This window comes from Coffea arabica, chromosome 10c (assembly GCF_036785885.1).
Source record: "Coffea arabica cultivar ET-39 chromosome 10c, Coffea Arabica ET-39 HiFi, whole genome shotgun sequence".
NCBI classification, from domain to species: domain Eukaryota; kingdom Viridiplantae; phylum Streptophyta; class Magnoliopsida; order Gentianales; family Rubiaceae; genus Coffea; species Coffea arabica.
The window spans coordinates 6,129,113-6,153,968 of record NC_092329.1 but is presented as its reverse complement, the minus strand read 5'-3'; the positions used below and the strand labels follow the sequence as shown (position 1 = coordinate 6,153,968).

The 24,856-nt window shown below is 37.0% G+C and overlaps 3 protein-coding genes and 1 long non-coding RNA gene across 6 annotated transcripts; 2 read left to right on the top strand and 2 right to left on the bottom strand.

The window, feature by feature from the left end:
• Positions 1-508: 508 nt before the first annotated feature.
• Positions 509-4,396, bottom strand: LOC113715224 (uncharacterized). The gene is made up of 5 exons (XM_027239480.2): positions 3,747-4,396; positions 2,868-3,009; positions 1,682-1,841; positions 973-1,176; positions 509-765 (listed from the first exon to the last, which is right to left on the bottom strand). Exons 1-5 carry the CDS (start codon positions 4,270-4,272, stop codon positions 760-762), a joined length of 1,038 nt encoding a protein of 345 aa, XP_027095281.1. The 5' UTR covers positions 4,273-4,396; the 3' UTR covers positions 509-759.
• A 1,979-nt stretch (positions 4,397-6,375) lies between these two features.
• On the top strand, positions 6,376-8,565 carry LOC113714537 (uncharacterized). The gene is made up of 3 exons (XR_011822442.1): positions 6,376-6,515; positions 6,859-6,909; positions 8,217-8,565. It is a non-coding gene; the product is annotated as an uncharacterized lncRNA (long non-coding RNA).
• Positions 8,566-8,968: 403 nt separating this feature from the next.
• Positions 8,969-12,871, bottom strand: LOC113714536 (protein NPGR1-like). Of its 2 annotated transcripts, none has more exons than XM_027238427.2 (6): positions 12,672-12,871; positions 11,934-12,217; positions 11,592-11,850; positions 10,085-11,298; positions 9,616-9,763; positions 8,969-9,522 (listed from the first exon to the last, which is right to left on the bottom strand). In XM_027238427.2, exons 2-6 carry the CDS (start codon positions 12,132-12,134, stop codon positions 9,212-9,214), a joined length of 2,133 nt encoding a protein of 710 aa, XP_027094228.1. In that variant the 5' UTR covers positions 12,135-12,217; positions 12,672-12,871; the 3' UTR covers positions 8,969-9,211. The 2 variants fall into 2 exon arrangements, with proteins under 2 accessions (XP_027094228.1, XP_027094229.1); XM_027238428.2 differs by lacking the exon at positions 12,672-12,871 and adding an exon at positions 12,339-12,474.
• A 5,005-nt stretch (positions 12,872-17,876) lies between these two features.
• LOC113715228 (WD repeat-containing protein ATCSA-1-like) lies at positions 17,877-24,104 on the top strand. 2 transcript variants are annotated; one of them, XM_027239486.2, is made up of 10 exons: positions 17,877-18,246; positions 19,065-19,322; positions 19,455-19,614; positions 20,603-20,781; positions 21,213-21,462; positions 22,086-22,240; positions 22,331-22,420; positions 22,804-22,875; positions 22,996-23,069; positions 23,591-24,104. In XM_027239486.2, exons 1-9 carry the CDS (start codon positions 18,097-18,099, stop codon positions 23,050-23,052), a joined length of 1,371 nt encoding a protein of 456 aa, XP_027095287.1. In that variant the 5' UTR covers positions 17,877-18,096; the 3' UTR covers positions 23,053-23,069; positions 23,591-24,104. The 2 variants fall into 2 exon arrangements, with proteins under 2 accessions (XP_027095287.1, XP_027095288.1); XM_027239487.2 differs by lacking the exon at positions 22,331-22,420.
• Positions 24,105-24,856: the final 752 nt, after the last annotated feature.

The window sequence follows — 24,856 nt, the reverse complement described above, 5'->3', positions numbered from 1 at the left end:
CCCCATTTTGACATCACTACTTCTAGATTAATGTAGAAGCAGCCCATGTGCTGTTTTGGAGCTCTGAATCCAACATCAATCGTGTAAATTCAAGGTCATTTGAATGCGCACACAACATTCCACGATTGCTAAGAGAAAATATCTATATAATTGTCTTAAACTACAAATTAACAAGCGCCTAAGTTAAAGAAGCTTCTATCATTCAAGGAGCAATTTCTGCCTTTTGTTAGAAATTTTCTGGAAAAGAGAAACAGATTTGAATGATTTCGAAGGAGCCATGTACAGGCAAGGATTGCTGATGAAAGTTCAACCCAAAAGTGCATCAGTCGTAATTCGACAAATATTTCATGCCAATTGATTGATTTTTTTAGGGTGGTTTGTCGCAGACATCACAGGCTCATCTTTGACATCTATGCCCGTATTTCACACGGTCAATGTGCAATAATGAAGTCGAAAGGAAGAAGGGCATTTTTTTTCCTTTTCACACTTCCATGAATACACACAGCAATTGCCAAAGTCTTCCTTTTAAAATATATAAATATTTGGTCAAGCAATTGTAATAATCTTCCTTTACTGTTACACCAAATGGTAGATACGAATTGGACCAGACAATTTAGCGGAGCAGAAACGGCAAGTGAAACCCTTGTCCCAACGGAAGCCAGATGAATTGTATGATATGTGACCTTTACCCACTAAAAAAGCCTTCAAAACAACCATGAGAACGTCAAGGCGTTTGTCCCAAGACTTTCACCAATCCCTTCATTCCTGCAGTGGAAAAACAGATGCGAGTCAGAACTTGCTAATGTACTTGATCCTTCAATTTGATTAGTAATGGAAGCGAAGAGGGGTGGGGACTGATAACAGCAAGAGATTCCAATCCAGAGAAACATCATGATAAAATATAGTTGCTTCTACGTACAAACTCCATTTTAGTTATTCTATTTTGCTGCTAATAAGGTTTGCAACACTAACCCTGAACCGTTTTGGACGTGCTTCATCCGGGCTAAACAGAGTCCCATGATAGGAACGGCGAGGAGCTTCACCTCTATAATTTCCCAACCCAGTCCCTCTAGCAGGCTCCCATCTGCTTCTTTCTTCTGTTTGTGTTCTCGAGTTCCGGAAGAATCCATCCTTATCCCATGTAACCTCATAATCAGCCCTCAAACGTGATCCTTGCTGCATGCACCAGGAGAAGTTGCATACATTACTCAAGCAAATGTGAGACAGAATAAGCTTACTGTAGCACACGAATCTTCCAAACGTAGTCACCGTTATCTTTCAGAAAATTACTTACCCAAGCTATTGACCATTATCAAGAAGTTTGTCAGTTAATATGATGGTTTTATGACTAATCACAACAAAAGGAATAGCACAAAAACAGAACGTATAACATTATCATATTTCTGTTTCAAAAGTATTCAGCTTGCATACATTTAATCACCTTCATAAAATGGTTACTCTTCAAAAACATCCAATGAAGATCAACATAAAGTAATAACTGCACTTGAGCATTTTATCAAGATCTATAATACTGGAGTATCATTTGATACTCAAAGTCCCAAGTAGAAATTTTTTACTTCTTCCCCTATTCTCCGATTCCTATTCTCTTTAATCTTTTGGGAGAAGGTTTAGAAGTGGAGATGTAAAGCATCAACGATCAGAAGAGAAACCATATAACTACCTTCTGGAATGAACGTCCACATAAGAATTTCAAAGCACTGTAAAAGTCCTTGTACTTTTCGAACCTCACAACAATCTTACACTGCAGACCTGGAACTATTTCTACTCCATCTTCATCTGCATCCCCACCATAACCATTGTCCTCAGCAACATCAAGATTCCTACCCACAGAACAGAATTATGCTATCAGGTTATGAAATCTGAACAATAAAATTTTGAGAAATGCATTCATGTTATAGCACCAAATAAATTCATGAACTAACCACTTGTCCCAGGAATAGGAACACCATGTCTTGGTTCATTATTATTAAGAGTTACTATCACATTCTTAGACCTAATTTGATGATTAAAGAAAAATAAATACTCTAAGCCTACCTAATCTAGTTCACGGAGAAAACTATAATGATGACGCAAAGTTAGCAGTGAGAAAACATTTTAGTAACTGAATTTCTATTAAGAGGCAGCAAGGCAAAATGTGATGGCCAGACAACAGGTCCACAATCATAAACATTAAACACCACTTGCTCAGAGCAGAAATCAACAGACAAGGAATTTTCAGTCCTTAGTCAATAACTGATCCTTCTATTATTCTAAGAAACTGTCAGAAACTAGCAAACACTGGAGACCATCCACGAACTCTGAAGCATTTTGTAGAGAGATGAACAGAAACAAGTGTCAAACAAGATATTGCACACCCTGTATTATGTGTATTTTCGGGCAAACAAATAATCAAACATCATGCCCCAAAATTTCATCAATGTCTTTAATACAGTCTAATAAATCCAAGTGAAGACATACACACTGCAAGCATGTTTCCCAGTTCAAGCAATTGCAGCATAACTGATATATAATTCTCAACAACGAATTACTAGCACAAACATGATAATCTTTACAGATTAAGCAAGAAAACCATGATTCTGACACATTAAGAAGTCCGCTAAAAGCCCAATCTGATGATTTAATGATGTACTACACAAATATATTGACCAAAAAATGCTTTCAGAAATATTAGTCAGAAATCTGCATAAGCTATTCCCATCACCTAAATCAGCCATACACCTGCAAGACTGAAGTATCAAGTATTCAAAGATAGTACGCATGACATTTATATGTGGGAGTCCAACATTGTTTCTGATGACAATTACTAATTGCTTTACCCAAATTGCTCAAGTTCTTTATGTACACACCTTATTTGTCCAAAAGCAGAGATTATTGAATGTGTCACCAGCATGGAGGGCTTAGATGACACCCGTGGCTCAGCAAACCACCGAGAGGGTACACCTCTTAAAATAATCGTGTCAGGCTGCTGCCTGCTACTTCTACTGTATCCTACAATAATCTCCAAAATTTAGTAGAATAAAAAGCAAGAAGAGAACGAAAAATAAAGTCATCCCTCAGAGGTTGTCTCTGATCCAAATATTGCGCCAAAAAAGAAATTCTCTCAAAGCTTGAATACCTAAATTATCATGTAAGATATGAAGCACCAAGCTTGGAGGAGAAAGAAAGAAGGCGTTGCCTATATAATTAACTAATACACGAGCAATATTTCTTTTAGCAACAGAAACCAAGGCATTACTCAGTCCAAACCCACCCAACAAAGTTAATTGCCACACCCAATCAGATTAAGTAAAACAAGGTTCGATTAAGCAATTCTAAGCTCAGGTAACCTTGGCAATATACCTCTTGAACTCAAATTAAAAACTACTTTAAATCTTAATTAGCTCCAACACTCTCGAGCTCGGTTTTACTAAGCCAATTTGCATCCGGCAACAAATTCGACACACTATACCACCAAGATTTATTTCTGAAATCCCTTTTTCCTAGTTTCCTTGAGAGAAATGATTTCAACTCTAAATACTTTTGCTTCTCTTTAACTCTCAAATAATCACTTTTTCTTTCCCTTTATTCATCAAACAGCATCCCATTTCACCATATACCCATCTGTTGCAAATTGCAATTAACCAGAAGCATGCATAGCAACAACAAAAAAAAAAAGGAAAAAGATTTTTTTTTTTTTTGGGGCCCCGCGGGGGGGGGGGGGGTGGGTGGGGGGAAACTTGACTAACCTCGAGTACCGAAAGCTACCATTTCCTCCCAATCCTTCCTCATCGCCTCAAAATCATCAGACGCCGGCAATGCCACACTCAATTTAAACTTAGTCCCTTCCAAATTCAACTCCATTCCATCCATTTTCTCCACCAAGCCTCTCCTCCACTCAGCATACTTCTTCTCCAACTCCTCATTTCTCTCATTCTCCTCCTCCTTCTTGACCCCTAAAGTCTTCCACAAAAACCCTAGCTCCCGAATCACTAAGTTGCCGCGAGCGACGGGGTCCTCGCGTTTCCGCTTCTTCAAGTCCTTGAATTTTCGAATCTGGAGGTCGTCATTATCATCAGGGATAGTGATTGAGTGGGAATTTTTCAAGTAGTCGATTATTGAACGCTTGACTTTCCAGTCGTCGATTGGGGAAACGGATTTGTCGGAGCGGAAAACGGTTAAGAGGAGCTTGATTCGGGGGACTAGAGAGAGTCCGCTTTCGAGTTGAAGAGAATCCAATGGACCTAATGAATCTAAGGCCGGACCGCTGCTCATCACTCCGCTGACCTTTGATACGCGTCTGGTGGCTGGCTGAAGAAGTTGGAGGGAACCGGGAAGAAGAAATATGGTGCAAATCTGTGCTGTGCCTCAAATAAACGATGTCGCTTGGTTTCGTCAAATTGTCTAGTTCCTGTCTTGTCAAGGTCGGGTGATGAAGGCGGGACTCTGGTACGGCATTGTTATCCACGTTTTTAAAGGTCTTTATGATAGTCTTTAAGGTAAACTTTAAATACAATTTAAAAATTATTAAAATAAAAAAAATTGAAGACTAGATACTAGAGTCATGATTCTATTAGAATCCCGATTGTACCCAATTAATGCCATTGATTTCTTGGATTTATCTAATTGTCAAGCCCGTGGATTGCTTGTTTCCGTCGGAAAATATTGTCGTTTTCCGTGATCACATTTCCCTATCACCTTTTTCCCTCACATATATCAAATCGCTACAGTAATTTTTCCATGAAAAATGACGAAAAATGCAATCCAAACACAACCTAATATTTCCTACACTGACAGTGTATTCACTGTCAGCGTTAAATGAATGGCAAGTATACAAAATTCAAATTTAAAATTCAAAATTTACACATGTATCATGGATTCAACGTGATAATGTATGCACTGTCAGTGTATATAAGATTTACTCATATATGATTGCAAATATCTAATTAAGATCCTACAAGCTTATTAGTAGAAAATAGCACATATTGTCCCTCACATTATTTATTTATATCTTCTTAGTACTTCGTATATAAAATGATGTATTTTTATTCCTCACAAATATAGAATGCACATTTTGAGTCCCTCATTCTAATTTTACTCATCTTAAAAAAAAAAATCTCATGCACCTCACGAGTCAGGAATTTTATGGACATACTTGAGGCAATAGAGAGGCCAAGATTTTGCCTCCAATGCTTGTAACTAGTGAGATGCACGTGACTTTTTCAGGCACGAATATGAGCAAAACTTGAGTTAAATGACTGAAAATGTATACTTATTTTGCATTTGCGAGGGATGAAAATGTAACATTTTATATGTGATGGACTAAAAAGATACAAATCTCAAATGTGAGAGACTAATTTGTGCAATTTTTACTACTTATTTCACTCTCTTGTATTTATAGCAACAGCATAACTGAAGGCGTGATATGTATGCTCCTAAAGTATTGCGTCTTCACTTTGTTACAGAAGATGTTTACATCTAAATGGAAAGCCACGTGGGTTTGTCTTCTTCTGCTCTTCAGACGCGTCAAAACATTAATACGAAGTTTTCGTCAACAGAGAGAAAAGATTAAAGATAAACTCAACATCTAATCTAGAAAAGGTGAAGTCTAAAGCAAATTGACTGAAATAGAGAAACACAATCATGGCCATGGGTTGCTTTGCCTGCTTCGATGGAGGAGCAAGCAAACAACGACGGAACGAAAAGGATCAAGAAGCCAAAGCTAAAGCTGCCGAAGCCGCCCTGAAAAGGCAAGCCAATACTACTCTTCGCTCCTGTTGATTTTTAATCAATGCTAATTTCATTGCTGATGTTAGTTTATTATCTGGGTTTTCTTTTGGTTGTAATGTTTTGTGGTTTAAGTTACTTTGAAGGGCCTTGAATAGAGTGAATTGACTCAAAGTCGTGATAATTTAGAAGAATAGATTTGAATTGCTTTAGGATTTTGTCGCATGTTCTGATGTTTTCAACAGATTTCTCATTCGTGCTCAAATATGAAGGGAAATCAGGAAATGGAAGACTATTACGTAAAAAGTCTTCCTTTTTTTTTTTTAATTTGAAATCAGGAAAAGGAAGTACCTTTATGTAAAAGGAAAAAAACTTTACTTTTCTAACGTTAAGAGGATAAAGGGTCGTTGAAAAATGAGAAGTTTGTGTCTTGACAAAAACAATGTTGTATAGCTTTTCAATTGGTATTCATGAAAATGGATATGCCGCCTGATCTTTTGTATATGTGATTGCAATCCAATTAGTAAGGTAGCTTTGCTTGACCGTTGTCCTTTTCTGCTGATATAAATAGGCTGCAGACATTTTATTCTAATTGTCTACTCTGAAATTAAACTGCCACACCTTCACAATAGGTCTGGATTCTTTCGGTAGACTGGTTTTGATTAACATGCACTGACCTGTGCAGGCAAGAGCAATTTGAGCAATCTGCTGCTGGAAGAGCTGCGCGTGCTCAACAGGCAGCCATTGCTAAGCAATCTGCTAACACAAATAAGGGCGAGCCCGTTTTAAAGGTACTTTTTTTTTTGGTTTTTTCAAGGCAATTACTTCCGATTATATCATGATTTGTTTGGCTTCTGGCCTCATGTTATAACATGTATCTGTTTACGATGCTTGTCTTTTTCTCTTTCCATTGTGGGTCATTTTCCATTATTTCCCCCTTGTGAAAATAGTTCTTTAGCTTATACTATTCAGGCGTACTACTTTGATCTGGATAAGTTAATTTGGTAATTTGTAAATGGTATATTGGACTTGGACTGGCTGCTTATACTTGTTTTGTCTGGATAAGTTTATTTAGTAACACGTAAATGGCATATCAGACTTAAACCGGCTGCTAATACATTTTTGTGGATGCAGTGGCAGATGGGATAAGGTTTTGCTTTGTCAGTTTGTCTTCCACCCAACACAGTGAGTATGGATCAACTGATTAAGATTTGTAAACTGATTCAGTTGATAATTTTGTTCTTATTTCCCTTCAAGTTGATGTATTTGCAGTTTACTGCTATTGTTGATGTATTGTGAGTAACTACGAGCTTCCTTTATCAAATCACAGACATTTTATCATTTATTTGAACATATTGTTAAAGTATAGCGCAAAGCTTATATTTAGTATGATACTTGAGTGATGCTGGGAAATGTGTACTTTTTTAAAAAAAAATTTGGGGGTTTTGTCTAGAGTTGTTTCTTATAGATGATGCATAGCTGTAGGTGGTTTACAATTTACTAATGACTTTTCTTCACCAGTTTATTGAGTTTTGTTGTTTGAGTGAGGCCCATTGTAGAGCAGGTATCACAGTATACATGATGTATTTGTTTTAGGATAATGCACTTGATCTTCTTTTCGAAGTGCAGCTAAGTGGTGGGGAATGAGCTACACTGTTGTGAGGATACAGCAATAGCATATAAAAGTTCTATACTTTGCTTATTGATGTCACTTGTGTTAATGGTGCCTACTCAAGTAAAACATGCACAAAGGAATAGAAGAAAGTAACCTGGCTGACTGTTAGATCTTTATGTTTTAGGAAGAATGCTATTACATATTCATCAATCTTCTTTAGATAAACATGACTAGAAATTGGGGACATTTTTGGAGATTGGTTGACCTATCGCACTTTCTTAACATTTTTCTACTGGAGTTTTATCTGAGTATTCATAGGGATCCTTCTGTACTTTTCTGCCAATTTTACTACATCTTTTGCAGCATTTAAATGCACTTATGTGTTCCTTAAAAATAAAAAATAGAAAAACTGTCGTGTATAGAGGAGGTATCAAGGACATCAGAAGCAATAAAATATCTCTTTCAAATTTTATCAGTCCATTACAACTCATTAGATTCCTACTAAGCTTTACATTATTAAAAATGTGTTTGGGCTTCGTGTTGATGATGCTAGTGAATGATGATGCAGCATCCTGTATCAAAATAAATGATTGCAACTAAAAACTTGTAATCTTTTTAGATTCTGCAACTATGCAATTATGTTACTAAAGATAATTATTGGTTTCTGAAATGCATGTGATGCAGTTTCCATCCCACAGCTATATTACTTCATAGTTTTTAAATCTGTAGATGTAGTTTATGATTTATTGATAATTTTCCCTGAAAGGATCAGATATTAGTCAGAACTAGTGAATGCAAACATGCAAGTGGTGCTAGTGAAGGAGGAGTGCTCTACTGACAGTTGCAATAATGACCTTTTTTTTTTATTTATTTGCAGTTTTCATGGCAATAAAACAGTAAGAGGAGAAAGGGATGTTAATACAAGCTCCTGGCAGGACATGGACTAGTCTCTTTGCTTACGGTTTCCTCTCAATAGGCTGTGGATAGACTGGAATCAAAGAGAAGTTGTGAAAATTACCTTATTTAAACATACTCCAATGAATAAAAAAATAAAAATCTCTCGCATTTGAATGTGAAGTTCGTGTGTAGTCTGTACAGTAGCTGTAGCTTATGTTAGAACTGAGTTGTTGAACTTCATGTTTCTTTTATTCTACATTTGTCAGGAAGCAGGAACTATGCTTAACTTGTACCACGGAATCACTTTTTATTGACTTTGTGGTTGATTACCCTGCGCTTTGCCTTCTTTGTAGATTTATCACTTTTTAGCTGATGCTGAATTTAATTTCGTGGGCTGATTTCTTTTCCTAGTTATATGGTACATAAACTTTGTATGTCATTGCCTGCCTTGTACCAATGATGGCAACCTGGTGGTTCTCGTTGACAACACAACGGTTGGCTAATGTGCCTCTGGAATATTTGTGAAGAGAAAGAAGCTTGGGCATCCAAGTGCCTGGAAAATCAGTAAGGTCACCTAAGATTCTTAGAGTACGCAATACCATGATTCTAAATAATGACTGTAACATGGAGGCTATGTATCAGACTTTCCCATTCAATTCGCAAAGGATCTATTTGTTCACTTTTTCTGACTATTCAAAATGCTAGTTGATAGTTGAAATCTTTGTACACTGATTCTGGTAATGTGAGCTGATCTTTCATGTTCGCTCTAGAGCAAATACTGTATAAATTGTTTATATACTGACAGTGTAGAATTTAGTAATAACATCCAAAAATGGTATCGGTGGTTAAAAGACAGAATTTACACCAGCTAATGTAACTAATTGTCTACACTGTCAGTATATAAAAGCCAAAACCAACAATTAAGGTCCCAATAGAAGTTCCTTTATCCCTGGAACCTTGGTGCTCAATGCGTCGTTAAGCAAAGTCTTGAACAGGAGCAGAAAGCTTTAGTTCATGTGCGGCTTGGAAGTAATCTGCGGCTGCTTGTTTCAAGCCTTCAGACTTGGATAGCACTCCAAGAAGGAACCACGCATAGTGGTTTGTCGGCTCTAGTCGGAGAGCAGTCATCAACAAGCTTCTTGCAATGGGAAGATTCTGTCTACCCAATTTTATCAGCACTCCAGCACTTGAGACAATGCTTGGTACATAATCTGGCTCTATGGAGAGTGAAACTGAGAATGCAACAAGAGCTTCCTTGTATTGTTCTTGAGCTTCAAATGATGTACCTGCAGATATATGCCAAAAATGTCTCCCTGGTCACTTTAAAACCAGAATTTACTGAAGTTTCTATCACTTAATATGGAAATTGTCTTTCAGACCTTTTGTATGCCAAACCCGAGAGTTGAAAATTTTAGTTGCTTTTGTTTTGTCGATGCATATGTCTGCATCAGGCCATGTCTCGAGGTCTGAGTAGATTCTAGCCAAATCTAGCCAAGCTTCTCCTTCCAATTTTCTAATTGATACTACCTGCAAATTCCACAAAAAGAAACTTTGAAAAAGAAGTTTATCTTCCACAATTTACCTCTAGAGCAAGATAATGTTATTATGCATTAGTTCTTGCTGAACAACACAGGGATTTTTAGACTTCCGACTTTATATTTCCATATCCTTCAACTTAACAGCAGCTTTATCTGGTAGTAGTATCATACAACAAGAACTAAGGACGTGCTAGATTTCAGGCTCTAATATTTGTACATAGGGAGTCTCGAAGAGAAATTTCAACAATTTGTTAACCTTATTTCATTTAATTCTATTTTTCTCTAAGAACAAAAAGGCACGTGAACCTACCTCTTCGCTGCTGTTTGGAGCTTGAAGTTCGGTTTGTGATTGAACCAAAGCTAGCAAAATCCTGTAGGTCTCTATGGCTTGCTTGGGCTGTTCTTGAGCTATTTGAAGAATGGCTTTCAACCGTAGAAGTTCTAGCTGTTCAATCCTTTCAGTCTCATCTAGAGCAAGGTCAACTATGGACTCAGCATCTTGAAGTCTCTGCTGGGCAGATACAATTAGAGCCAATAATTTCCAACCTTTTGCGCAGCTCCCGCTCAACATGTTTGAATACGAAATTGCATTATCAAAAGCTGAAACCAAATTTCTTTGGAAGGCATTCTCCAAACCAAGATTTAACATGACCTCAGGGTCCTCCTTGTCAATGTGAGCTGCATGATTCAGAGAGTTCAGTGATTCTCTTTGGAAAAATAGTCTTTCAGTGTCTGAACTGCAAATTCTTGCTGCGTTACCATAGCAGATACCAAGAAATTTACGTGCCTGTCCCAATAAATGCTCATTTTGATTGATAGCTGCATCAATCACTTTACAGGCGAAAGTTATTCCTTCACGAGCTTCTTTTGGATCTTTACTACACAATTTTGCTCCCAGCATAAGCGAAGACAAGTGAGGTTTGTGTTTAGCCTCTGAACATCCAGAAACCTTCTTTAGAAGTTCAATTGCAGTCTGATTCTGACCTGCAGCACTGTAACAGAGAGCAAGAAAATACCACCTCTCAGCTCGGTTATAGGTACCAGGAAGAACTTGCTCCACGTGGTCAGCCAAACACTCATATTCCCCACAAATTGTTAGTGCAAAAGTTAAATGATCCATAAACTCTGGATCCCAGCTTATTTCACCGTGTAAAACCTTTCTCATCAGTATAAACAACAGAAGGAGAGCTTCCTCCGTATTATTTTTTGGTGCTGTCTGACCCTGTAATTGTGGACAAGGTGAAAGGCTTGCTTCAAAACCTCCATAGAGAAGTGTGGCAGCTAAATCTTTTTGCACAATTGCCAATCTTTGGGGGTCCAAATTCCACTGCTTGGAAAGAGCCCTTCGGTATCCAGTAATAGCCTCATCCAGACATCCTACCTGCATCCACAATTTTGGGAGCAACTCCAGTGCCTTGTGAAACATCTCCTGCAACTTGCAATCTTCACCAATTCCCTCTGGCATTCCATTTGGTAGTGCTGATTCAACCACGTCAAGAATAACTTTGCACTCTCTTGCAGCGTCTGATACATACAGAATCCCCAGACCAGAAACATTAATAACCAGTAGAATAACAGATACTAAACTCAAGTGCCCTGCGGAGTGAGATTTCATCAAGTGATACAGATAGCAGAATGACATAGTGACGCTTGATAATCCAAGTCGGGTGAAAAAACCACAACTTGTAAATACAACCCGAAAGATTCGACTAAGATAAATTCAATGCGATTCAATGTCAACTCTAATGCTGTAGAAATGATCTCCTATCAAGTTTCAAGAGAAATGACTGTAGCGTCATCATTAACCAACTGTTTACCTTTAATTCTCCCAAGTTCCCATAAGGATTTTGCTTTAAGTAAAACTGCTTCAAGAAGTAGGCTCACTGAGTGCAGTGACATTACTCCGACGAGTGAACTTTGGCCTTTCTGGCGTGGCTTTCGGGGCCGAGTTCTTTCAGCAATGGCCTTAGACATCCTCGGTGACAAGGTTTTGATATCAATTCCCTGAAATACTTGGAGGGCAGCATCAAAATTCCCTCTTTGGTACTCAAGCCTCCCCAACAAAGCTCTAGCTTCCTGCAATTTCAGATTTACATTTAGGAATAAAACCAAAAAGCAATCTACAAAATTAAATTGAATTGTATCTCTTACTGGCGCACCTCATAATTTAAGGAAAGTGCCTCCTTCAAGGTAGACTCAACTTCATCAACTTGAGCATCTTCTAATTTTGATTCCCAGCCCCCTGTTCCATTCCTTGATGAAAGGCCACTGGCTGAGAAATCTCTTGTGGCCAACGACTCCGGAGACTGCGGAGCAGGCTCTTCAAACTTAAATTGTTCCCCTGAACAAGCACACAACATCTTCTCCTAATGGAACTTCCAAAACAAATTTATCCTAAAGTTGTCACCTTTCACAAAGTTTCCTTCTTTTTCATTTTGGTCACCTGAAAAAAACAATTAACGAAAAAGCTCATTTCTCAAGATTTAAGGCCTTTCTAACGTCTTTCAAGAAAAATTCCATTGACCATTCAAGAATGTTGTGTAATTTTCCCACAAAATACTTACAAAAGGAACAAGTTTAGAGCATTGAAGTTAAAAAGAAAAACAGTGGATCTGATCAGAGTGAACTATCAAGGATTTCAGAGGTAGAGAGACCAATCATAGAAAGACCAAAACTTAAAACCAAAATATTAAAAAAAAAATGGGACAAATGGCCAAAACCCAAGTCACAGAATCTCAAGTGAAACCATGAAATTCAAGAAAGAACAGAAAGAATAATGCAACTCGAAATCTATGGCTAGGACCAGCATAGGGACAATAATTCTTGAAACCAAGGAAACCAGGCAAAGAAATGGTGACAGGGGCGAGACAAGCAAGAGAGCAGAGCATTGGGCTTACCGCAAGACCGAGGCTTGACATACGTAATTCATGGCAACGTGACGTGTGACGATGGCCACGAAAGCAACTTCTTTCTGAGGAGTCACTGTTTCAATGGTTCATGGCTTCATGCAATGTGAAAATGAAGATTATCAAATGAGATTAGGGATCTGGTTTTTGGTGGAGTTTCAGGGGTCAGTTTTTCAAATTTGTTTTACTGTAGCTTATGTAAGCAGCTGACCTTAATAAAGTACAAAAGGGGCTTTCAATTTTTTATCCTTGGTCACTGTTGCAGTTTGGACAAGTCAGGCATGGGCAGTAGTTGGCAGAATCAGCAGCTGTTGGTAGATTCTCTGTTTACCTGCACTGTTTCTTTTGGTTTAAGTTATGGTTGTTTATGCATTTTTTCTTTTTTACGACTTTGAGAAGCATGGTCATATTTTTTAGCATCCCATTGTATGGCTGATCACCAAACTTTCCCTTTGCATCATTTCCATCTTCACATTTTTTTTTTCACTTTACTTGAAAGTAAAAGAAAAGCTATCATACAAATACATATACTTTAAAAGAAAAAATCACTTTATTATAGGTGCCAACCTACCTTGAATCATTAAATTTGCAGGATTTCTATTTAAACTAGAAAATAAAAGAACTGTGGCTTCTGAATCCAAAGTTATAACACCTGATATTGAAGTCAAAAGTGTTGTAAACTCATGAAAGAAAAATCAATTAACCTTTTTTTAAAAAAAATTGTTTTTAGAAATGACTGAGAAAAACAAGCATATAGAAAGAGCACCCCTAGTGAACATCCAAAAGATGCTTGTTGCCTTTAGAAGCAATATACGAAAGGGAATATGAATTGATGTACAGAGGACCAACTGCAATGCAGAAGGGAATACAGCTGTCTGCAAATAGCCAAATGCTGGTCTATTATTGCAGTCTCCTATACAGCAAAATTCATGGGTAGACAATAAACTATTGAGTACGACTGTCACTATCCTAAAAATATTTTCTACATCCCACTTTCATTTTCAGGTGGATTATTTATGTATAAAACCCAATTTAAAATTGTAAATCTGGTTTCAACTTTGAAATGTTCAGTGGGCCAGCAGCCAGTAGTTTTTATTTTGGATATTTTGAAAGCTAGTTGAGCTCATGAGCTTGATGTCGCTCAATTGAGCAGATGGTTAATTGGTTAACATACGAGTATATGACAATGATAGTCGAAAATTGATCTTTGTTCTGATTTTCGGCTAATCTGTTCAAGAATAATACATTTTTCTAACTTGATGTAAGATAAACAGTGATTGAAAATTGAATTTAAGAAAAATAAAAAAATTTTAAAAGAAAAATTACTTTCCGAACAAGGCTGTTAACACATACGCTGTTAGATGAACGATGAACAATGCAGAATACTAGTGAATTTTATTGAGGCTTGACTGAGTTGTATCTGTTCGACATAAAGGCATGTTGGAAAATTTTTGAATTGAAGATTATTTTTTAAAAAAATTAAAATAACATCTAACATTCTACATAATGTAATATCTGTAAGATTTTTTAAAAAAAATATTTAAAATATAAGAATATAATCGTATTTGTGATGTAAAAAAAATTGTTTCCTATTATCTATTAAAAAAAAAAGGAAGGACGTCTAATCTTTGGTCATCCATGTGAAATTACAGATGAACACGTAATTCAATAAACTTTTGAGTGAGACGAAATTCAAAGATGCTAGTAGTGTAACGTTCAACCGAAAGAAATTTAGGACTGACCAACCATATATTGTCCACGGTTGGAAGTGAAAACATCTTTTAAGGTTTTTATATCATGGGAGCATCATTGCATTGCAGATAACCTTTATTGACCATTTACTTCATGTATCTGTTCTCGCAAGTTTTATTACTAATAATAATGAGAACCTCGTGGCCAGTTGCACGGTGCTCTAGAAGATTGGTCGGATGGTCAAGCAAAGATCTTTGGCCAGGCTGGTTCATGACTGATGCATCCCTCTTTTGACAAAATTTGGTTAGCAAGGGTAAAAGGAATAATAATTTCCCGGAAAGGAGATGGAGTTTGGGAATCTCTCATGATTCAAAATCACACGGGTTCTATTTATTGTAGTCACATATAGTAGTATATAATAAGTCTATCCCATGGCCAAGTTTTCGGGCCTAGTTCAAATTTGTTTGGATAAGAGTTTATTTGGATGATTTATTTGAGATATTTACTGTAGCACTTTTTGTGATGTGATGTATGTGAGATAAAAAGGTGATTGGAAAGATAAAAAGGTGATTGGGATTTGTGAAAACAAATTTTGCAAACCAAATTTGGCTTGTCCAAACAAAACTTATTAATTTGGACCCTCTAACTCATCTTTAAGCTTAGTTTGGGAGTTTGGGATAGAAAAGAGAAGAAGGGAACACTTAAGTTATGAGAGAAGAGAAGAGAAGAAAAGGGATTGTTATATTGTTTGGGAGTTTTGAGAATTAATGGAATGATTTTGGATATAAAAGTCATTAAATATTTGTTCAAGATATTTTTAAGGATAAAATAGGTATTTTAAAAAATGTTCACAAGTTTCCTCCAATTTTCTTTCCATTTCTCTCCAATTTCTTTTTTTTTTTCTCTTTTACTAAAAACTCACAAACAAAGGAAAATCAAACTTTCTCTTCTTTCCCTTTCTTTTCTGTCCAAATCCTCAACTCACAAATGAACCCTTAGGTAGATAAAGAGTAATTAATTGATCAATTAATGTAATGAAGAGCACGTGGCAGATTTATTTGGACTGTCGGGTCTGCTACAATGCCAATCCACATAATCATATATACACCAATACGGATCATTGCATCAGTCTAGTACTCTAGTGCCAGAGAATTCTATTCCTCTTATGCAGAACTACATTTTCAATCCAAATAAAATGTCCAACTGATGAAAGGTTTTGTGTTCATATTTTTCTTTTTCTTTTTTTAAAAAAAGACAACTGTATCCTTCTAGATCCAAATTGAGCCTGATTAATATTTTTTAATATTAATTAATATGAATTGAGAACTAATATAGTAGTGAGAGATTTGTAAGAATTTCTGTAAATGATTTATGATCTCGTGAGCAAAACCTGCCCCTTGGGATTTGTTTGTCACGTATTTTTTTATCTCAACTCTCTCTTACAAGCAGCAACAAGTCGGCTAGAATGGTGGAAAAATGTTAGACAACTGGCTTATCCTGACAGTACGAACAAATGTTGTTTAAGTAATTCGTCTGTTCAGATGCTAAATTAATGAAGCAGTCCATGGCAATAAACCTATGTCGAAAGAAAAATTAAAAAGCTTGGATGTGCATATACCAAGATGCCCGAGTTGCTTTTTTTTTTTTTTTTTAATGGCGAGTGATTATGATGATATCATTAGCTTAATTCAACAAAAAAAAAGAATTTCTATTTGTTCAAGTTAAAAGGCTAAACCGACAGTTGGCTAATCCAGAATGTCAAAGATCAAGCAATGATGCAACATGGAACAACTTTTTAAGACGTTAAAACGGGCGTCAATTAGGCCCAAAGCATAACCAAAAGGATTTGATTTGAGCTTCTTGTATAGGTAATTTTGTTTCGCCCAGCCTTAAACAGTTAGTTTTGGAAGAGAGCGCCGGGGAGGGGGGGGGGGGGGGGGGGGAGACTGAGACTACTTCATTTGTCGTTGTATTAGCGGGGGGGCTGCAGCTTCCCCTCTCTTCTTGTCTTGTCCCTCTCGTTCATGTCATCGCTGGGTACTCTTCCTATTTGTGGTTAAACTAACTTCCAGCATGAGATAGCAATAATCACGTTATTTTCTCAAATTGAATTTATTTATTAAAAAGAAAAAAACTGATGATGTTCCCTTTGATCGTGGGGCTAATAATGCTGCGGGGTTGAGGCCCCAAGGGAAGAAATGGTACGAGGCTGTCACGATAAGCAATTAAAGTGTCATTAGGGCTTTAGCTTTGCTACGAGTAACTCTTTGATTGCTCTTAAAAAGGAGTCCGCCTCTGCTGCCACCCATTCTCCAACCACCTTCTTAATTGCTATTACATGATGATGAGACCTTGATGGTTTGCTCAAGATAGCGTAAATCTGCCAATGTCTCTCCGCTCATGAATCATGAATTGATCTCGAAAATGTAACAATTGAATTTGGACCAAAATATGTTCGACATCCAAAAAGGTGTTCCATGACATAAACTTTGAAATAATCTTACTTATTTATTCTTTTCTATATCAATGCTTCTTTTTTTTTCTTTCCCCATTCAACCTCTCTTCACATCCTTACCACCCTACTGAGTGGCAGGATTTGAACCTTCCTCCAATTATAGAGCCGTAAACGAGTCAAATCGAACCAAATATCTCATGTTTGAACTCTGTTCGTTAAGCGATTCGAACAACGTTCGTGTTCGTTCGTTAATTTTCGAATTCTAAACTTGTGCTCGTGTTCAACACGCTAAGCAAAATTCACGTTCGACTTCATGTTCGGCTCGTTTAACATAAACGAGCCGTTCGCGAACATGCTCGAAATGCTCGAATCCAAATTATTTTAAACCTTAAATATGCCATACAAATCATTAATCATTCTAAAAAACAATTAAAGCAGTAAGTGACTAAATTTTATTATTCATTAACTATATAACTAACATTAACGTAAAAATAACAAATAAAACCCTCCAAATATAAAAGTCTAGCATAAAATTAACCCTAAATTTTGTCAAATAATAATTATGTCCATGTTCACGAACGTTCGTTAAAACTTGCGAACATGCTCGTGTTCGCTCGATTATTAATCGAATAAAAAAATTCGTTCGAACTCGGTTCATTTAAGGTTTCGAACGAGTTTTTCACGAATACGAACATGTCGAAACGAATCGAACTACCGAACAATTCGTTTCGTTTTAACAACTCTATCCAATTATTGGTCTAAATTAATGATTTGAATCTTGAACCTAACACAGCAAGAAAGGTTCCAATCTAAGAGCCTAAATGAACGCTTTAACGTTTCACGCAAACCCAACTCCAATGCCTCCGTATTTTCCATATTGGAATGCGCTGGCCTTTGGGCTTGCTCCGAAAATCTACGGACGGGAAACTAAGGACTAAAAAAATTAAAGATCGAATTCCTATTATTACCACGGGATCGGGGAGCTTGGGCCCAAGTCCAATTATAACGATCTGTGCCATCAAAGTCGGCCCAAAAAGCTGTCGAATTTCCAGAAGCAAACGTCAACTGAAAAACTAAAAACAATACCAGAAACCAAACAGTTCAATGTCACCGAGATTTGGCTTGTTCACAGAAGTTAGAACCGATTGTTATAAATTAGTACAAGAAGTCATCCCTTTCGATTAAACACATATAAATATATATTGCAGTGATTTGAATTGGATACTTAGTTACTGGATAATCGGCCGGGGGGAAGATGCGAGGACGACGATGTGGAAGGAGATCGGAGATAGGGAATTCGGGAAGCTTCGACCTAATTTATTCAGTAGTAGGATTAAGTCCGGCAGAAATTCCTCAATTCAGCTTTCGAACCACAAGGAAATCGTCTCTGCTCACCGCGGCGCCGTTAACTCTCTGCAGGTTCACTTTTTACTCACTAATAAGCTCCTTTACCTCAATTAAATTAAGCGTTAGCCATCGCAATAATAATGACTGCGATTAATAGTTTTGTGCCTTCGATATTATGTGTTCTAGGATAATGTAGTTGTTCTTTTAGCTCATGTTCAGTTCAGCTTGATATATCTCGCGCTGTAGAAAATTTTATGGAAGAGTGTGATTAAAGACTTGAATTTTGCTTTTTATTGGTTGAACGATCGGAAATTAGCTAAGTTTTATATTCTTCAAGCTTGGTTTATTTTTATTAGCCAATTTAAAATTGTCTGTATGCGTTCGAACTCAGCTTGATTATTGTTGGAGGCAGCTGGAACGAGCTTGTATTGAGCTGAACTTGAGTAGCTTGATTTATGTATGCTGAAACTTGAAGTTTGATGCTAATCTAGCTGAGTTCTTTGTTTGAATTAGTTGGTGATTCAGAGCTCGAGCTGAGCCTGAGGTTGAGTATAAAGTAGCTTAGTTTGTCTTTCAAGTCTTATTGGGGTTTAGCTATCTAACTGGGCTTCTTTTGTGTTACTAGGACTGCTAGTTTTTGTTGTTCTTTTCTTGGTGAAAAATTAACTCATATGATATTTGTATGTCAACGTGATACGACTTTACCAGCTTGAAGTAGATGTAATGGGCATGCTCAGAAACTGTATTGTCTTAAGCACATATATTGATAGGATATTGGGGGTTCCATTAATACAAACATTAGATGAGTTGTTTGCTGAATCAGGTGTGATTAAGATTTAATTTTGGTTAAAGAAACCTTTTTGTGGCCATTCATGTGATCACAATCTCAGGTTGATTTGACAGAGGGTCGATACTTGTTGGCTGGTGCTGCAGATTCTTCAGTTGCTGTTTACGATGTTCAATGTGCATCGCATGAGGGGAATGGTCTTATTGCTAGGCACAAGTCTCTCTTTGTTGTTGACAAGCAACATGAACATGGTCACAAATACGCCATATCCTCAGTGACCTGGTATCCTATCGACACAGGGCTATTTATTACTGGTTCATATGATCATCACATCAATGTGTGGGATACAAATACCACACAGGTACTGTTGGTTTGATATGCGTACACATTTCTCTACATACTACTAGCTTTATCCTCTTGGTTACAGGCTACAGTAAATTTCCATTTAATAATATCCAATAGAATTGAATTTAGCTGTTCATTCATTTTCTAGGTGGTAATGGACTTTAAAATGCCTGGAAAGGTTTATAGGACTGCTATGTCTTCATTAGCAACCTCACATATGCTAATTGCTGCCGGGACTGAAGATGTTCAAGTACGCCTTTGTGATATTGCTTCAGGGGCATTTGCTCACACTTTGTCTGGACACCGTGGTATGTCTGAATCTAAGGCTTGCTGTCATTTTGGTTTCTTCTTTAACATCCATTGTATTTTGTATTCCACCTTATTTGCTTTGTGTGAATTGTTTTGTGTGAATTGACCTCCCAGTTACTTACATTTTTAACATGATTCAAAAAAATTTAGTTCAGATCAAACTCTGTGCCAAATCATATTCCCTGTCAAAATCAGGGAAAATGAAAAGAAAAGACAGAAACAAGTAATCATTAATCATAATAGGATATCTTTCCTGTGGCAAATGCTTATAAGCATGGTTATTATGAATTGAACATGGAACTGATTATTCTAGTTTAATGTGCGAAATATGGAGATCAAATCCATATTATTGGTCATCTTACACGTTTATTATTGTAAAATGTACTAACTTTTTATTGGTGGCTAAAGCCTTTTTTTTGGCTCAAAGTAATGCTTAGACTTGATTTGGTTGAAGTAGGAATTGATGTTTAGATCCTAAGCTTAGATGCTGGGATTAATTAACTTAATTAGAGGTGTGATGCTTTGACCATGTTATCTTGGATTTGCATTTAAGCTGATGTTACCTTGTCAGAAACACATGAAAGGATTTGAGCCAGGACTAGCAATTTTTTTAAAAGCATAAAAAATAATACATCACCGAGAATCTATCTGACAAGGAACTGGTATGCTGTGAATAATTTTGTGACTGTGAAGTAGATTCCTTCTCTTTCAAGAAATTGGTATTATGTACGTTCCAATATGCGTGTTTGCTCTTTTAATATAACATGTTTCACCCCCTTAATACACTGCACCTGTTCGATCCTGTTCCATACTAGACTAGGATAAGAGCATCCATCTAAAATCGTGGTCAACATTTTTATTTAATTCTTCCTCCTTAACCTTTGATTCATTTAGTTACAGATTTTACCTTTGTTTTAGTTTGTAAATATAGCAAATGTACAGCTATGCATCTAAAGGCCCTTAATGCAAAATATTTTTCCATTGCAGATGGTGTAATGTCAGTGGAGTGGTCTAGTTCAAGTGAGTGGATTTTGATAACTGGGGGATGTGATGGTGCAATACGTTTCTGGGACATCAGGCGAGCTGGATGCTTCCATGTGTTAGACCAGTCTCGCTCTCAGCTTGGGAGACGCCCTCCCCTCCTGGTTCGATCCACTGCAAATAAGGTCCCTATCTCTCTTCCATCCTGTGTCAAAAGCATCCTATAATATTCTAATCTGGAGGATCAAATGAACATTTTCGTTTGCATGTTGCCTTCTGATTTCCCTGGAAATGTTCCAGCAATGATATTTGAGTAGTGAAACATACATTATCCCTGCTTGTTACGGTTGTCTATTAAGATATGGTGGAGAGACGAGCATTAAGATTTTCTCTGTTATTGATTAGAAAGACGCCCCATTGTGTAAGGAAAATTCATGTCATCTCCCTTTTGGTAGTTCTTTTTGCTTTATAATCTTCATACGATGTCAAAAAGGCAATTATCTATCATATCTGGTCAGCTGAAGAATAGCCAATTCCTAGGGTTCAAGGTTTTCAGTTTTCCTCCAGTTATGGTGCATTCCTATCTCTGAAAAATTTGCTCACCATATTCTCTCAGGTTATAACGTCTAAATCTTCATCCATCAATCCAAGTTCATCAGTAAAGTCCCGGCCACCTCAAAGGAAAACTAATAATGGAAATTCTTCAAAACATGGTGGCCTTAATAAGCATTCCTCTCAACTTAAGGGTTCTGTGAAGCAGAGGTTGCATCCTGGAATGTTGTCCACTCAGGATCGCGCTACTGCTCATTATGGTGCTGTTTTTGGTTTAAGAGCTACTGGGGATGGGATGTACCTTCTAAGTGCAGGTTCAATTTGCTTTTTATTCAACATTTTGTTCCACATGTGTTGTAAACACTTCTTGAATTGAAATTTGGGCATCCTGTTGGTTACCACTTTAAGTACCTGACAATTGCCCCAAGAATTCCTTAGTACTGAAAACAAGGGTCATATATTTCGAGCTTATAATTGCTGAATTTGGAAATGATGTCCAAGTGTTTTAGCTCTTTAGGTCTACAGATGTGAAAATTCCTTGAGATGTGCGTCTGATTCTTCTCAATGCCTCCACCCCTCTGTAGCTGCCTTTACCATATAGGAGCCATGACATTGCCTTTCTCTCTATGTGCATTTTGTACATTAGTTAGGATAATAATTGGGACAGCAGTTATGATAACCTTGAGTCAACTGATCGATAAAGTCCCAGTGAACTCTTGTCATTATTCTGAGTAACATTGCTTATTTCCCCAATTCGTAGAAGATGGAGGTGTATCCACTTTATTTAATGTGAGCAATCAAAACCCTTGGCTTATCTTTGGATAGAATACTGTGGTGTCTACTTGTTCAGAGATGTTGTAATGCTTTATTGATGCATTTTATGCCAGAAAACATAAGTTAATTGCTTTAATGTTCTCATTCTGGGTCCTGGTTGCAGGTTCTGATTCTAGGTTGAGGTTATGGGACATAGAATCTGGGTGCAATACGCTAGTTAATTTTGAAATCACGCGACTGCAAACAAGCAAGCCATTACAGTTGGCCACAACTCAAGATTCAGCACTTGTTTTTGTTCCATGCATGACAACCGCAAAAGTAATTGTTTTTCTCCTTTAAGTCAAATCTTATTTTGTACTAATACACACTTAACCATCTCTTACCATGTGTTCCACTTGAACGGCATAGGCATTTGATATGTGGTCAGGCAAGATGTTGATGAATTTTCGTGGCCATTATGAAAATGTGAACTGTTGTTGGTATAGTGCACAGGATCAGGTCTCTCTCTCTCTCTCTGTGTGTGTGTGTGTGTTTGTGCATGCATGCGTCTGTATGCTTGCACAAGTGTATGGATGCAGTGTTGCTTTGTCTTTTATTCTGTTGGGCATTTGTCATTTAGCATCTTAAGAAGGTTCTGCCCTCAATCTGTCTGGAGAATTCTTGGTAATATTTTCAATGCAGAGATTTTAAATGCAACTCCAGTTGCATTTAATCAATATGTTCATTTAAGCTGTTGTTTAGATATTGTATTTCCTTAAACAAAGATGAGTGATTGAGGATGTTAAATCTTGAGGCTGTTGCTATTCATTTAATCTAGAGGATTTTGTCTTGGTTTGCACCTTAAATCCGGTAATTAACAAAGCTCATTCTACCTGTGTCAGGAACTGTACACTGGTGGTAATGATAGACAGATTCTGGTTTGGTCTCCTTCTAATTTTACCACTGGTGAAGTGGTATGCTTTTCGCATTAATTTGCACCACATTTTATCTATTTATTTAAGTTAAAGTGCACAAATCATGCTATGATTTCCTTATGGGCACAAGGGCCTTACACCATTTGAGTTCAATTGTAGGATGAGTGGAGGAAGGGGCAGGGTGCTGCACTTGATCAAGATAATTGGAGTGACTGAGATTTGATCCTGCCAAGGTAATTTAGCTTTCGGAATCCCATGTCTCTCTTTTCAACTGTGTATATATCTAGTATCCTGCACATACCCAATTTTGATACTGAAGAAAATTGTGAGAATTTCATGCTATATGTGCTGCTGTCCAATTTCCTTGTTGTTTGAAAGACCACCCATCTTTTAGTTCTAATTGTGGATGTAGAGCAGATCCATAAGTACATAGTCCCATACAAAGTAGAGTTTTGTCTTATCATTTTTCTTTTTCTTATTCAGTTTCGAGGATAGGCTATTGCATTTGTACTTGGAGTCGACGTTTTCTTATGATTGTACTTCAGAAACTTAATATGGGATTCTATCAACTCCTCTATACCAACAGACTTTCTGTTTCTTTTATCTTGTTCCAAAGATCCAAATGCAAATGGATCTGGCAAAAGTTTCTGACTATATGGAAAATCAATCTCTTTCATGGTTGTCATGTTTGTTGCTTGTTTTTCTCCTTTAGTTTGTGTTCCGACTAGATCTTGGTATTGAATCTCTATGACAGGTTGACTTGTTCCAAGCTAATCAGCATCCAGCCGAGTGGTTGCTACCAAAGATAAATGACAATGGTGGTAGGTATACAAGTACGTCTTGGTGCTGGCTGGGCCAGACCAGCAGAAATATTGAAATAGAGACGAGGTGGTAGATGGAACGTTTGTGGGGATGGCCGTATAGCGTGGCCGTCCTGGAGACTAGCATTTATGTGACCGCCGGCCTTGAGAGTGAACAATCAAAATGGTTTTGAAGTTTTTATTTTATTTTCTAACTTTGCTATATGATTATCTGCTATTGGTTTTAAATAGCTTTCACTAAAGTTGCATATGTTGTAAGATTTAATAATCATCAGTAGCGTTGCTTGCCAATATATTTTCTAGATAACATAGAAGGCCAAGCTGTTTCTTTGTAAAATATTAGAGGTTTTTACTTGTACACAACTGTATTAGAGCAGGTGATAGTTTGACTTTTCTAGTTTTCGATACTTTTGAGGTATATCTAAGAACCCAGAAAGTTTTATGCAACTAGAGAATCACAAATGGATGCAGTTTTCTTTATGGATTCCGGGTCAGTTGTAGGTGGATGCTAGTTGCAGTTTATTATAGACCGCAGGGAAGTTGACTCCTCTCCTTGTAATAGAATGGGATTTCACAAAAAAGAGAGAAGTTGACTCCTTTAAATGAGCCCAGCTGGGCTGCCTACTTTGTGACTGGCATTTTGTGTATGGTCATCAAAGAAGTCTACGTGAAAGAAAATCCGAAAGGTCACAAGAGTTTTTTTTTAAATTTTTTTTGTTTAAATGTAAGGTTGCAAGAGTTGACAACCTGTTTTCTAAGACGTGAATGTGTCGCAAGAGTTACTACGATCAGGCAGAGCCAAGTAGAGTTAGAGGTGACAGTGGGCCCCCCTCAATTATGCAAAAATTATTTAACAAGTTGGAAAGCTTTACAAACATTTATAATTTTTTCTTACAATTTTAAAACGTACTCTTCTGGCTTGTAGAGATTAGAGTGGGCCGCTGACCCCCTCAGTTTTGCAAAAATGATTGAACAAGTTTGCAAGCGTTACGAACTTTTGAAGTTTTTCCTGAAAAAGTTAATTAATTGTCTTCCCTCAATTTCAAGAGGTACTATTTATTCTCTCTCAGTATTGCCCTCTTAAATTTTTAAAAAGTTTGGTTTTTTCTCATATTACTTTCCTAAATAACCACTCCTATATTACAATTCTTTAAGAGCTACTAAACTACTACAAAACTCGACACTACTAAAAGTAAACC

What these genes read in the sequence shown, in the direction of transcription:
- LOC113715224 (XM_027239480.2), bottom strand. Translation starts at nt 4,272, where the DNA reads ATGAGCAGCGGTCCGGCCTTAGATTCATTAGGTCCATTGGATTCTCTT. An exon ending in TCTGCTTTTGGACAAATAAG is followed by an intron (nt 1,842 to 2,867) that starts GTGTGTACATAA and finishes TTCTGTGGGTAG; the next exon opens with GAATCTTGATGTTGCTGAGG. An exon ending in GTGGACGTTCATTCCAGAAG is followed by an intron (nt 1,177 to 1,681) that starts GTAGTTATATGG and finishes TGGTGCATGCAG; the next exon opens with CAAGGATCACGTTTGAGGGC.
- LOC113714536 (XM_027238427.2), bottom strand. Translation starts at nt 12,134, where the DNA reads ATGTTGTGTGCTTGTTCAGGGGAACAATTTAAGTTTGAAGAGCCTGCT. An exon ending in GGAACTTGGGAGAATTAAAG is followed by an intron (nt 11,299 to 11,591) that starts GTAAACAGTTGG and finishes TGTATGTATCAG; the next exon opens with ACGCTGCAAGAGAGTGCAAA. An exon ending in TCGGGTTTGGCATACAAAAG is followed by an intron (nt 9,523 to 9,615) that starts GTCTGAAAGACA and finishes ATATATCTGCAG; the next exon opens with GTACATCATTTGAAGCTCAA.
- LOC113715228 (XM_027239486.2), top strand. Translation starts at nt 18,097, where the DNA reads ATGTGGAAGGAGATCGGAGATAGGGAATTCGGGAAGCTTCGACCTAAT. An exon ending in GGTATAGTGCACAGGATCAG is followed by an intron (nt 22,421 to 22,803) that starts GTCTCTCTCTCT and finishes TACCTGTGTCAG; the next exon opens with GAACTGTACACTGGTGGTAA. An exon ending in ATTTTACCACTGGTGAAGTG is followed by an intron (nt 22,876 to 22,995) that starts GTATGCTTTTCG and finishes GTTCAATTGTAG; the next exon opens with GATGAGTGGAGGAAGGGGCA.